The sequence below is a fragment of the Pan paniscus genome, chromosome 7 (genome assembly GCF_029289425.2).
Source record: "Pan paniscus chromosome 7, NHGRI_mPanPan1-v2.0_pri, whole genome shotgun sequence".
NCBI classification, from domain to species: Eukaryota; Metazoa; Chordata; class Mammalia; order Primates; family Hominidae; genus Pan; species Pan paniscus.
Window position 1 is genome coordinate 28,909,885 of NC_073256.2, and position 11,947 is coordinate 28,921,831.

The 11,947-nt window shown below is 37.6% G+C and overlaps 1 protein-coding gene across 1 annotated transcript; it reads right to left on the minus strand.

The window, feature by feature from the left end:
- Positions 1-2,196: 2,196 nt before the first annotated feature.
- On the minus strand, positions 2,197-9,848 carry LOC134730862 (beta-defensin 107A-like). The gene is made up of 2 exons (XM_063606543.1): positions 9,015-9,848; positions 2,197-5,369 (listed from the first exon to the last, which is right to left on the minus strand). Exons 1-2 carry the CDS (start codon positions 9,082-9,084, stop codon positions 5,227-5,229), a joined length of 213 nt encoding a protein of 70 aa, XP_063462613.1. The 5' UTR covers positions 9,085-9,848; the 3' UTR covers positions 2,197-5,226.
- Positions 9,849-11,947: the final 2,099 nt, after the last annotated feature.

Genomic DNA, 11,947 nt, shown 5'->3' on the forward strand with positions numbered 1-11,947 from the left:
CCTCTTACTGCAGTTCATCTAAGTCAGCCTTTACCTGGCCCGCTCTGCAGTTCACACAGCCGGAAGGGCTTGTGCACGGGTTAGAAGACTACAGTTCTCTCTGTCATCAGTTTTCCTGGTTTCTCATACAGCCCCTTCTCCACATATAGATAGTGGAGATTTTGCCCAGGGGATTCCCTCAAGGTCTCAGTTTCATTAAACTTGTCAAGGCTTCCACAAATTGTTTTGCCACCTAGTGAGACTTGTTTCGAAAAAAAAAAAAAAAAAAAGTGAAATGGGAAAAAAATTAAGTGGCAAATGAGAATGATAATAGTCCTCACAGGTGAAGGTGTCCATACAGACAGAAGATAGGTGGCTTCATTTTGGTCAGCAGCTCACCTGGGCCAGTGAAATGTCTTTGTTTGGATAAAAAGGACCTTTCTATACCTCGATATAGACAATCAGGGACAGAAGTGCACCATATGAACAGAATGGCTTTCATAAGAGAACAGAGAGTCCTTAACATTTTCGGTTCAGTTCCCCAGAAGAATGAAAGTGAGCAGTTTTGAATGGAAATAATTGTCAAATGGGAACATAAACTACAAATATATTGGCAACAAAGGAAGTTTAGCAGCAATACTCCTTCAGTTTCAGTTAAAGTGATTTACGCTAAGTTGATAAACCAGTTGGTTTAAATGGTCACAAGACATTTTGTCTGTGAAACCTCTCTGGACCCCAATGACTCCAGTCGTAATTAGTCTAAATGCACATGTTCTAAACTCCCACAGGTCTCGGATCAGGCTGTAGAACTTAATACATGGAATGTTCATTTGCTGTACATGTGTCTGTCTACCCAATAAAGTTTGAGCTTCTGTTCCTGGGGTTGAGCAAGGTGAACCACTTGGTCATGCCCTCTCCATACCTCTTTTACAAATGGAAAAGTGCAACACAGTGATATGCCACTGGACATGAAGGCAGCAATCCTGCATTTGAGCCTGAATCTATTTCTGCAACTAACTGGAGGTGTGGGACAGAGATCAATGGATCTCAGATGCTTCTGTGTTCAGTGATCAACAGGTCTCAAATGTCACTGTGCAGGAGACTTAATTGGAAAAGTCATTTTACAAATTTAAATTCTTAAGAGATCCCCATTTGAAAGTGTTAGAGTGGGGCATAGAGCTCTAATTATAAGTATTCTAGGCTAGTTACACTGACTATAATTAACCAATATAGTTCTGGAAGCAGGGACTTAAGTGATCTCTAAGGCTACTTCTAGTTCTAATATTTGAGTGTTCTAAGGATTCGTAGACATCTGAATATAAATCTTAGACTAATTTTTATGGTTTGTCAATTCACATGGGTGTGTGTATGCTCATGTGTGTGCTCATAAATCATGAAAAAGTAGAACTATTCCTTTACTTCATGCAAAGTTCAATCCACAAATTATAAGTAAATTTTAGATAATTGGCAGTGAGGATGAATTTCTTAACACCAAGTATGACAGTAAGAGCAGAGGCTGAAGATAATAAGGCACTGATCTAGAACAACATCAGTGAGGAGAAAGAGGGAAGGAGATAATTGCATTAAGATTTACAGGGATTAATAAGCAATTTATGCAGATTAATGTCATGAGTAAATTGTGTGACTTATTCAGAAAAGTAAGCATTCCTGAGTAAACCTCTACTTTTAACCTGAATGTCAAGTAAACGATAGCAATATTTTCTAAGATTTAGAATATTAAATGAAGGTCAGATTTGGAAGCAAACCAATAAATTGCAATAAAGACATTACCTTTGAAGTGCCTATCAGAAATCCGCTTAGAGTAGCTCAGTAAACTTAAATTGGATACATAAGTAGTGGAAGGTTGAAAAGGCACAGAGATAACCATACAAAAGAGATATCGCCTTTTAACATACAGGAACAAAGGAGTAAAGTTACTCTCAGGGGCTAGCGCTCAAAATTATCTTACTTGTATGCAGCTAGAGCTTGAACCTATGAGGAGAAGACACAGTACCAGGCGCCCATGTCTCCTAGTGGGTTACACCACATAAGTCATGCTTAAAATTGGAAGGGAGCAATGTTCAATGACTGATGTGCAGGCAAATGAGGCAGAGGCACTTGATAGCCAGTGTTCAGACTTCTGAGGAGGAGACATGGTCCAACAGGTGCTTGGATAGACAAGGTGCATAGAAAAGCAGATTGTAACTCAGCCGGTCCTCTTACAACCAAGGAGGTAGAGCTAGGATGCTGCTGGTCCTTTTCTGGCATATTTGTGGGGCTGCTAAGAAAGTGGAAAGAATATAAAGCCTGAAGCCTGGAGCCAACCATCTGTTGCTATTGGAATGGGGCTGACAAAAACGGCATAGGAACAGATGCCTTCACTCTTTGTCTTGTTTTCCACTCTCCTGCTAATACCTTTCATTAAAGGTGCTAACAAGAAGCTAACTGGCCAAGCAGTATGACAAATGCTGTTTTCAGAGTCCCAGCACAGCACCACAGAGCAGAGTAAAGAAATCATAAAAGTAAAGAAGTAACACCACATCATTAGTCCATAAACAGTGGGAACCATGAGAATGGAGGAGATTGTTTGGAGATAACATGTATAATAAGAAGAGAATGAAACATAGGTGAAAGCAATCCTAGCCAAGAGAATATGAGGAACAGTCAGCAAAGAAGACTGAGAATGTGTGGAGAAGACAAAGAGAAATGTCCAGCAGACAAACATTCCCATGGCCAGAAAAGAAAGAAATTAAGGTGCAGGAGATAGATCACCTTGTAAAATGTTTCAGAAAGGGCCTGAAGGATGAATACTGGCCATAGGTCAATGGAGTTGGCCCTGGTAATTTATTAAGAGAAAAACTACTATTAACTGACTAAGGAGGTACCTGGTACCTTTATAAAGAGAAATTCCAGTAGTATGATGAGAGCTAAAATAATCTTCTTCTTCTTCTTCTTCTTCTTCTTCTTCTTCTTCTTCTTCTTCTTCTTCTTCTTCTTCTTCTTCTTCTTCTTCCTTCTTCTCCTTCTTCTTCTTTTGAAACAGGTTCTCTTTTTTTTTTTTTTTGAGACAGAGTCTCCCCCTGTCACTCAGGCTGGAGTGCAATGGCATGATCAGGCTCACTGCAGCCTCAACTTCCAGGGCTCAGCCCCCAAGCAATTGGGACTATGGGTGTGAGCCACTATACCGGGCTTTTCTTTTCTTTTTTTTTTTTGAGACGTAGACTTGCTCTTGTCACCCAGGCTGGAGTGCAATGGCATGATCTTGGCTCACTGCAACCTCTGCCTCCCGGGTTCAAGCGATTCCCCTGTCTCAGACTCCCAAGGAGCTGGGATTACAGATGCATGCCACCACGCCTGGCTGCTTTTTGTATTTTTAGTAGAGACGGGGTTTCACCAGGTTGGTCAAGCTGGTCTCAAACTCCTGACCTTGTGATTTGCCCACCTCGGCCCCCCAAAGTGCTGGGATTACAGGCATGAGCCACTGTGCCCAGCCTAAATTTTTAAATTTTTGTAGAGATGGGGTCTCCCTATGTTGCCCAGGCTGGTCTCGAACTCCTGGGCTCAAAGGATCCTCCTGTCTTGGCCTCCCAAAGTGCTGAAATTGCAGGCATGAGCCTCCATGCCTGGCTTTAAGAGATTTCTATAGGTTGAGAAGGAAATAGGGTATAAAAACACTGGAGACAGGAAATGTATGCTATATTTCAAGTCATTTGACTGACAGAGAAAGAAGAGGAAATATTAAAAATGAAGAAACGAGAAAGTCTAAACACACTTAGATTCTCAAAGGCAGTTAGTTTTATCTGAGACAATGTTTAAGGAATTTCTAGGGAAAATGCAGAACAGAAAACTCCTCTGATTGAAACAGATAACTTTACATATTTTCCTCCAGCATAGTTTTCAGAATAAGAAAATTAGCACCATGAAGACAAGTGGCAATACCAGAAGATCTTTCAAAAACACATTTTATTTTTTATTTTAAAACATTTTACACGTTGTCTTGTTCCAGATTTTTTTTTCTCCTTTATTTACATCTCTACAGGAAGCCAGCTTAACTGAATAGAGAAGGACATTTTCTAGAGCAGCGCAGAGGGATTTTACTTCTTCTGTTCTGGGATGGTGTACTATAAATCTTCTACGATGAAATGGTCTGTGATATATGCTTTCTTCTGCTAGAAAGCTGGGACTCCAAATTTTGGCAAATTAGGGAAAAGGCAAGCCTCAGTTTGCCATTGTTATGCTCTGAAAGGGCAGGGTTTGCAGGATTACAAAAGAGATTCTTAGAAAGTGTCTTTTTTTCTTTCTATGGTTTTTTTTTTTTTTTCAGTTTGTTTCAATTTCTTCCTCCATTTAACTGTTCACCTGAACCCGCTGAGAAACATTCCATCTTTAGGACTGCCTTTTGTTGTTCTATTATCTTCCAGCATCCTATTTTGTGGACATGCTAAGCAGACAAGTCCAGAAAGCCCGAAGTTGGAATATAAATGTGACTAAGTCAGTAACTGTATAATCTTCTTCAGTCTCACTCTCCTCATTTGTAATAAGGGCACTGAATTCGATGACCTTTGGGGAACTTACTGCTTCAGAAACCCATGATTTGATCAATTCTCACTGCAAATGGCCAGAATGAAGATGTTGCTCAAGCTACAGCCAACTTGAATTTTGATATGGGTGCATTTCATTCTAAAACTTGATGTTTTAGATCGAACAGGTAAATGAACAAGAATCTAAACAGTTCCTACCTATAAAAGAGAGAAAGGAGTACATGACAGTGATACTGCTGAAGCAGCCACAATGAGCATCTAGCAGGTATTCCGTTTACTGAGAGGTTCAATCTGCTCACATTATAGATACTAGAATCTTGGCACAGAGGGCCCAATGTCCTACATCTGTTTAAAGCCAGAGCTATAACTTTAGAACTCAATTCACCTGAGTGCCAGTCCAACCATTCCATTCCATCTCTTTTATCTGTGTATTCAATGGCTCACTTTTATATAAAGTAAAAGAAATCATTAATAGGCCGTGTGTCAGGAACTGAGAGTGCAAAGGTCAACAAGATATAGTGTCTGCCTGGAAGAAGTTCACAGCCTAGGAAGGGTATCTCCTTGTAGCACTGGGAACTGGACAGACATGGCTTCAGATAATCCAAACTTTGCAGATCAAAGAGAGATGGTCCAGAGAGATTTATCCCACTGATATAGCAGCCAGAGAATCTTCACCTCTTTGTTTCTTGCAGCTGGTGCTTAGTTTTTAATGTTTCTTTCTGTTTTTGCAGCAAAATGGTGCTAATTCAGCTCTACAGCCCCCAGTCTTTACTTCAAAGGTAAGACATTTGGCTTCACAGTGACCTTCCATTCTCTTACTAATTAGTGCTCTATGAATTGCTGTCCTGGCTAAGTAAAGAAAGCAATTTGTCTTCAGTTATCTAGTAATTAGTAACTGTAAGATAAAATTACATCGCCCAGGCCAAATTCAGACTTCCTCATTACCATAACTCCTAGAGACACAGACTATAAACCTAGAAATTAGAAAAATCAGATGTTATCTGAACAGTCATGTCTGAGCTCAGACCCCTGGTACAATATAATCAATGTCCTTATTAAATAGCCAATTGGAAAAAAACAGAAAAGATTTTCATATGTCAAAATCATATCTAGCTTGTACAGAAACAGAATGTTTCTTCCAAGGAAGATGACAAAATACTTTCTAATTCCAATGAACGATCCTTACCAACAGATTTTTTTTCCCCTGTATCCAAATAGTCTCTGATTTATAGCAAAAGTTAAAGATTGTTCTGTTACATTATAGGCAGGCCAATAGTAGATCATATGCCCTGGCATATGATGTCAGAGTCTCACAGTTTTAGGTAGAAAGATAAACAACATGATGCTAGTCCTTCTCAATTTACTGTGCAAAGAACACCAATGGAATCGTGTATTTAGCTCTGGCAAGCAAATTTAGAGAGACATAGGCAATGTGTATTCATTCATAACAGAGATTAGGTTGAAGAGGAAAAAATATGTCAAAACAGGAATCTTTTTTAATTGGTAAGATACACTCTTAGGAAAAAATAGTGGAAGAAGTAGCAGTTCTTCTCAAAAGGAGTAATGTTTATTCCTGGAAATAACAACTTTGGGGGAGAAACAGTACATATTAGCTGCCATATATCTGAAATATTATCATGTGGAATATATTTTGTTAGTGCCAAGTTAAGGCAAAGACTAATGGAAAGAAATTGCAGGGACTTAGATTTCTGCTCAAATTAAGGAGAAAGTTTTGAATAGTCCAAAGTTGAACTTGGGATACTGTGAACTACAGATCACTTAAATTTATCAGGCATCTGGACAATCAATTGAGACACACACACGCACACACACACACACACACACACACACACACACACACATATATATATATATATATATATATATATATATATATATATATACATGTATAGGGTGTTCAATACTGAATTAGGGCAGAGAACAAAAAAATAAGTAGAAGAACAAATGACCAACAATGGTAAACTCTAACATAGCATAGAGTATGTGCCTGCCACTGCTCAAGCAGTTATACAGAGAGATTGTTAAACTGTCCCAAAGCAGTCATTTTTACCTTCAGACTTTTAGTCATAGAACCTCTGGGTTTAGCTGGACACATGAATACTTAGGTAATCACATCAGCTCCTAGCTTCCTATTTCTATATGTCCACATGAACAAATTTGGAAAAATGAAAAAGGAGTGGAATGATGTGAGCTGCTTCCATGTAATCTTAATCAGGTTCTATACTTTCTAACCCTGCCTGTTAGAATATCCTTGGAACCAAATAAAATGGTCAACTGTTTAGGATGGCAGGGTTGACCTTCAGCCCAAATCACAACATAACTTGGTGAAAAAGAACCCTCTACCCTCACCTAGTCAACTTAGCTATTTTTGGACTTTTACATGAAAGAAAAATAAGGTTTTGTCTTTCTTCAGTCATTCTATCATTAAGATTCTTTATTATAACAAGTTAGTTTCTAATTAATATAACAAGTTTATTCATCTTCAAAACAATGCTATTATTATTATCATTTATAGAATGGAAAGTAAAACACAGGGTGCATACAGCTTATAAAGATTAGCACTGAGATCCAAACTCATATAGTTTGGCCTAATAACCTATGTTTATTACCTTTTATATTGATCATTAAATTCACTTCTAACTCTGAGATTCTATGTGATTATGGTGATGGTGGTGGTTCTAATCTGTGCCCAAACTATGCTTACTATTGTAATTCAAATACATCTGAGATGAGTTTTGTGGACAGGGAGCTATTAGGCATCCACATCTATAGACTGATCTGAATAAATTGGAGTACTGATTAAAGTGGATGGAGAAGACAATTTTAAATGAGTTTATCTATTCTGGAGCATTGTCTGACATCTACAAAAAGATGCTGAGGGCAGAAAATCGGGAACTGATTTTACAACTGAGACTTTCATGGAGTCACTGAAACTTTCATGGGGACATTGTTCCCTGGCTCTGTTCTTTAGTTCTAGTCTTGCCTATTTCCAAATGTGCAAAACAAATACTACTTCCCAGGAAGCCTTTCTGCATTTCCTAGTTAGAACCAAGTTTCCACATCTATGACTTCTCTTTATACTTTGCATCTTTTATGGCACTTGTGAAAACTGTTTCATATTAAAGTTATTTGTGAATTTTCCTGTCTCATTGATATACTTACTTATACATGTTAAATGTATTGAAAGCTTATTTACCACTACAAGCAACCTATTTTCGAACAACACAGAAGGAATAGACTAATAACTTCAAGCAAATTAAGGTCAATGTCCATGCTTTATATTTTTACCTCTTCGTTTTACCTACCTTTATCATAGTGGACAGAACAATTTCTTACAATTGGTTAGCACACATTCAATATCTATTGGTTTTCCAGGACTACTGAGGACAGAATGTGTAATAAAGGAAAGTAGAAATTCAGGAGCCATGAAGGAACAGACAGGGGGCTTCATGATGCATGGAGAACCTCTAATAGGAAAAGCTTCACAACAGAAGGAACGAAGGATAGTTGAGGAGGTATGGACATAAACATTTCTTAGGAACAGAGTCGTGGTTGTATGAAGCAAAGAGAATCTCAAAGACGCAAAGACTTAAGAGAATAGTAAGCAAGATGTTAGTTTAGTGGTTTTAATGGCATAATTTTCAACCAGTGTGTGAAAGCCAAAAAGTCTAAAATAATGTATGGATAAGAGATTTGGACCGACGACTCAGACATGAAAAAAAATTAGCTGTCTAAGAATCTAGTAACATAACTTTAGTTTAATTTAGATTACAAAGGCTGTACTTCCCTAACTTAACAAATATGTTTGGCATTTCCTTGGATAATCTTTTCTTTCTTTCTTTCTTTTTTTTTTTTCATTTTAAAGAAATCACTTTAGAATATGCTGGCCAGGCGCGGTGGCTCATGCCTGTAATCCCAGGGCTCTGGGAGGCCGAGGAGGGCGGATCATGAAGTCAGGACATCAAGACCATCCTGGCTAACATGGTGAAACCCCGTCTCTACTAAAAATACAAAAAAATTAGCCGGGCGTGGTGGCGGGTGCGTGTAGTCCCAGCTACTCGGGAGGCTGAGGCAGAAGAATGGCATGAACCTGGGAGGCGGAGCTTGCAGTGAGCCGAGATCGCACCACTGCACTCCAGCCTGGGCGACAGAGCGAGACTCCGTCTCAAAAAAAAAAAAAAAAAAGAATGTGCTGAACCTGCGTTGCAGATTACAAAAGGAGGAAAGAGATCTAAAAGTACAAAGAAGTCTGAATTCCTTGGCAGAGCTGTTAGGGAAGTTGACTAGAAACTATTATGGATGGAGATGGTCCCGGTCAATGTGGTCCCATTGTTTTGTGTCTGAGCTCAGGAAAAGATTTTCAGTGACTGGTTTGCCTTGGAACCTTCAACTTTGTAAAAGTTGAGCTTTCATCTCAAAAGACAGATCCTGAGCAGACTGCCATCTCTACTTTTAGAATAATTTCCCTCTTACCTTGGAAAATTTGAGCAAGAAGAATGAGAGCAGCAAAAATAAAGAAAAATATTTTCATGGCTCCAGGCATCAGTGGAGAGCTGATGAAGGAAGTGCAGTAGCTGGAATCAAGCTCTTTTATCAAGGGGCATTGATTAAAATATGTTCTACTGCTCTGAAGGGACTGGAAGTCATCCTCGATTTGTAATGTTCATTGGGAACATACTATTTTCCATGCTCCATTGATTAATGTGTGGGCTGATGGATCAGATTTTAACTAAACCACATTTGTGGGAAACAAACGCAGAGAACCCTGCCTTTCTGCCTGGAATATTCTATTCTGTGTCTCTGCTTAGACTTCTCTCATTTTTCCTTCAAGTCTTATCTCAAGTATTACCATGTCTATAAGATATATAGCCACCACGCTTTTCCTAGTACATGATTTTACATAAAATCTATTCTTAAAATAATAATTAAAACAAACACACAAAAACCTTTAATTTTAAGTTCAGGAGTACGTGTGCAGGTTTTCTTTCTTTTTCTTTTTTTTTTTTTTTTTTGACAGGGTCTCACTATATTGCGTGGAGTGCTGTTGCTTAAGGAGAAAAGGGTTAATCCATTGAAAATACATAAAAACCATTAACATGTTTTTATATTATTTGATTTAATTAAAGGGAGAAATAGACACTTCTATATTCATAGTAGAAAATTTTTACACCACTCTCTCAGCAACTGATAGAACACAGGGAAAAATTAGCAAAGTCATGCATGATCTGAACAATACCACCATTCCACTGACTGCATTGATATTTATAGAACACATCATAAGACAACTGCAAAATACACATTTTTTCAAGTACATATGATACATTCATAAAAATGAACCATATGCTAGGCCATAAAACAAATATTGATGTGTTTACACACATTTAAATTCTTCAGAGTATATTTCTCACCACAAGGGGATTAAATTGGAAATCTATAAAATAAGCTATTTAGGATATTTTCAAATATGTGGAAATAAAGCAACATAATTCTAGATTGTGTTTGTATCAAAGAATAAATAATGAGAATAATTGGAAAGCATTTCTATATATCGAATTTTGTGGAGCACAACAAAACTATGACTTCGAAAGAAATTTGTATCCAAATACTTATTGTAGAAAAGAAGAAATGTTTAAATCTATGACTTAAAATTATGCTCTAAGAACCTTAGAAAAGGGAACAATGTAAGCCCAAGTATGCAGAATAAGTGAAAAAGAAGTTATCACTACAGATCCAAGAAACATTAAACTAATATAAAAATGTTGTCAACAGGTATATGCCAAAACACTTCACAACTTACATAAAATAAAAAAATCTCTCAAAAATTTAACTTACCAAAATTGGCACAAGAATTAGCAGAAAATATAAGTATTTCTGTATCTCTTAAAGAAAGTAAGTGTGTTATTAAATGAAGAATGGCTTCTGCTTAAGATATAGAAAAACGTAAAGAAGATCATCCCACATGAAACAAATACACAGGAAAACACACGGCAGACTGCAAATATTCAGTTTCTTGAACTCATTGGAAAGCTAAGGTCACAAATCAGCCACCTACCTAGAAATATAAGAAAAGACAGGAACCTCCAAAAAATAAAGACCATGAGTGCTTGCTTACCTGAAGCAGATTACCCCCAGAATATGATTTAAAAGATTTCAGGTAAAGTCTGTAGAGAATTGCTAAGAGCAAGCATAAACTAGAGAAACAATATAAATGTCTGGGGTCACAGACAAAAGAGAAGTTCACACCAACTTCTAATGTCTTCTCCATAGACTCAGTAGGTGCTTACAAAAAAGATTAGAGTATTTCATGATGTAAGTTGGCCGAGGGGAACAGTAGCAACTGTGAGAAAGAACGAAAGCTTGCAAGAATCTTTCTCTTTTATGGAAAAGAAAGTCTTAATTTCTTAATTAAGAAACTGAGGGAAGAACAACAGTTGTTTGTATGGCACTGGTGAATGAACAATCTAAAAAAATGCAAAACAAAATATTAAAGCTAGGAGAACTAGGAGAAGGGAGCACATTAAAAAACAAAAACAAAGAACATCCTCTACCTTTGTCAACAGAGAAGGCATACATGCCTCCTGCCTTTAGAAAGATGACAGAATAACTGCAGCAAACTTCTCATCAAAAAATATGCAAGCCAGGACAGGTGTGGTGGTTCACGCCTGTAATCCCAGCACTTTGGGAGGCCAAGGTGGGCAGATCACCTGAGCCAGGAGTTTAGTTCGAGACTAGCCTGGGCAACATAATGAGACCCCTATCTCTACAAAACATACGAAAATTAACTGGACATGGTGGCAGGCACCTGTGGTCCCAGCCACTCAGGAGGCTGAGGTGGGAGGATCATTTGAGCCCCGGAGGCAGAGGATGGGGTGAGCCGAGATCATACCACTGCACTGCAGCCTGAGCTTCAGAGTGAGACCCTGTCTGAAAAAAAAAATCGAGGCAAAATAAAATAGAGTAACATCTTTACAATGTTCCAGTGGAGCCATTTGGCCCTGGGTTTTACTATGTGGGATTTTTGTTAGTGTTATTATTATCAATTCATGCACTTTATTTGTTATAGGTCCATTGTAGACTTTCTATTTCTTCTTGAATTAGGTTTGATATGTATGCATTTCTAGGCATTTATTCATCTAGGTTATCAAAATTGTTGCCATAAAATTGTTTATAGTATTCCTTAATAATATTAAAAAATACTTTCGTAAGATCTTTTGTAAAATTTCTCTTTCACTCATGATTTTAGTAATATGAGTATTCTCTTTTTTTCTTAGTCAGTCTAGTTAGAGGCTTGCCAATTTTGTTGATCATTTCAAAAAATAAATTTTTGTTGTGTTGGTTTATTCTATTGTTTTCTTAGTCTCTATTTCATTTATTTCCGTGCTAATATTTATTATTTTCTTCCTTCT

Bases quoted from the DNA above. Each gene is read 5' to 3' on its own strand.
- LOC134730862 (XM_063606543.1), bottom strand. From the start codon at position 9,084: ATGCCTGGAGCCATGAAAATATTTTTCTTTATTTTTGCTGCTCTCATT. The intron at 5,370-9,014 runs GTAAGAGGGAAA...TTCTTTACTTAG, and splicing joins TCTTGCTCAAATTTTCCAAG to CCAGGACAGCAATTCATAGA.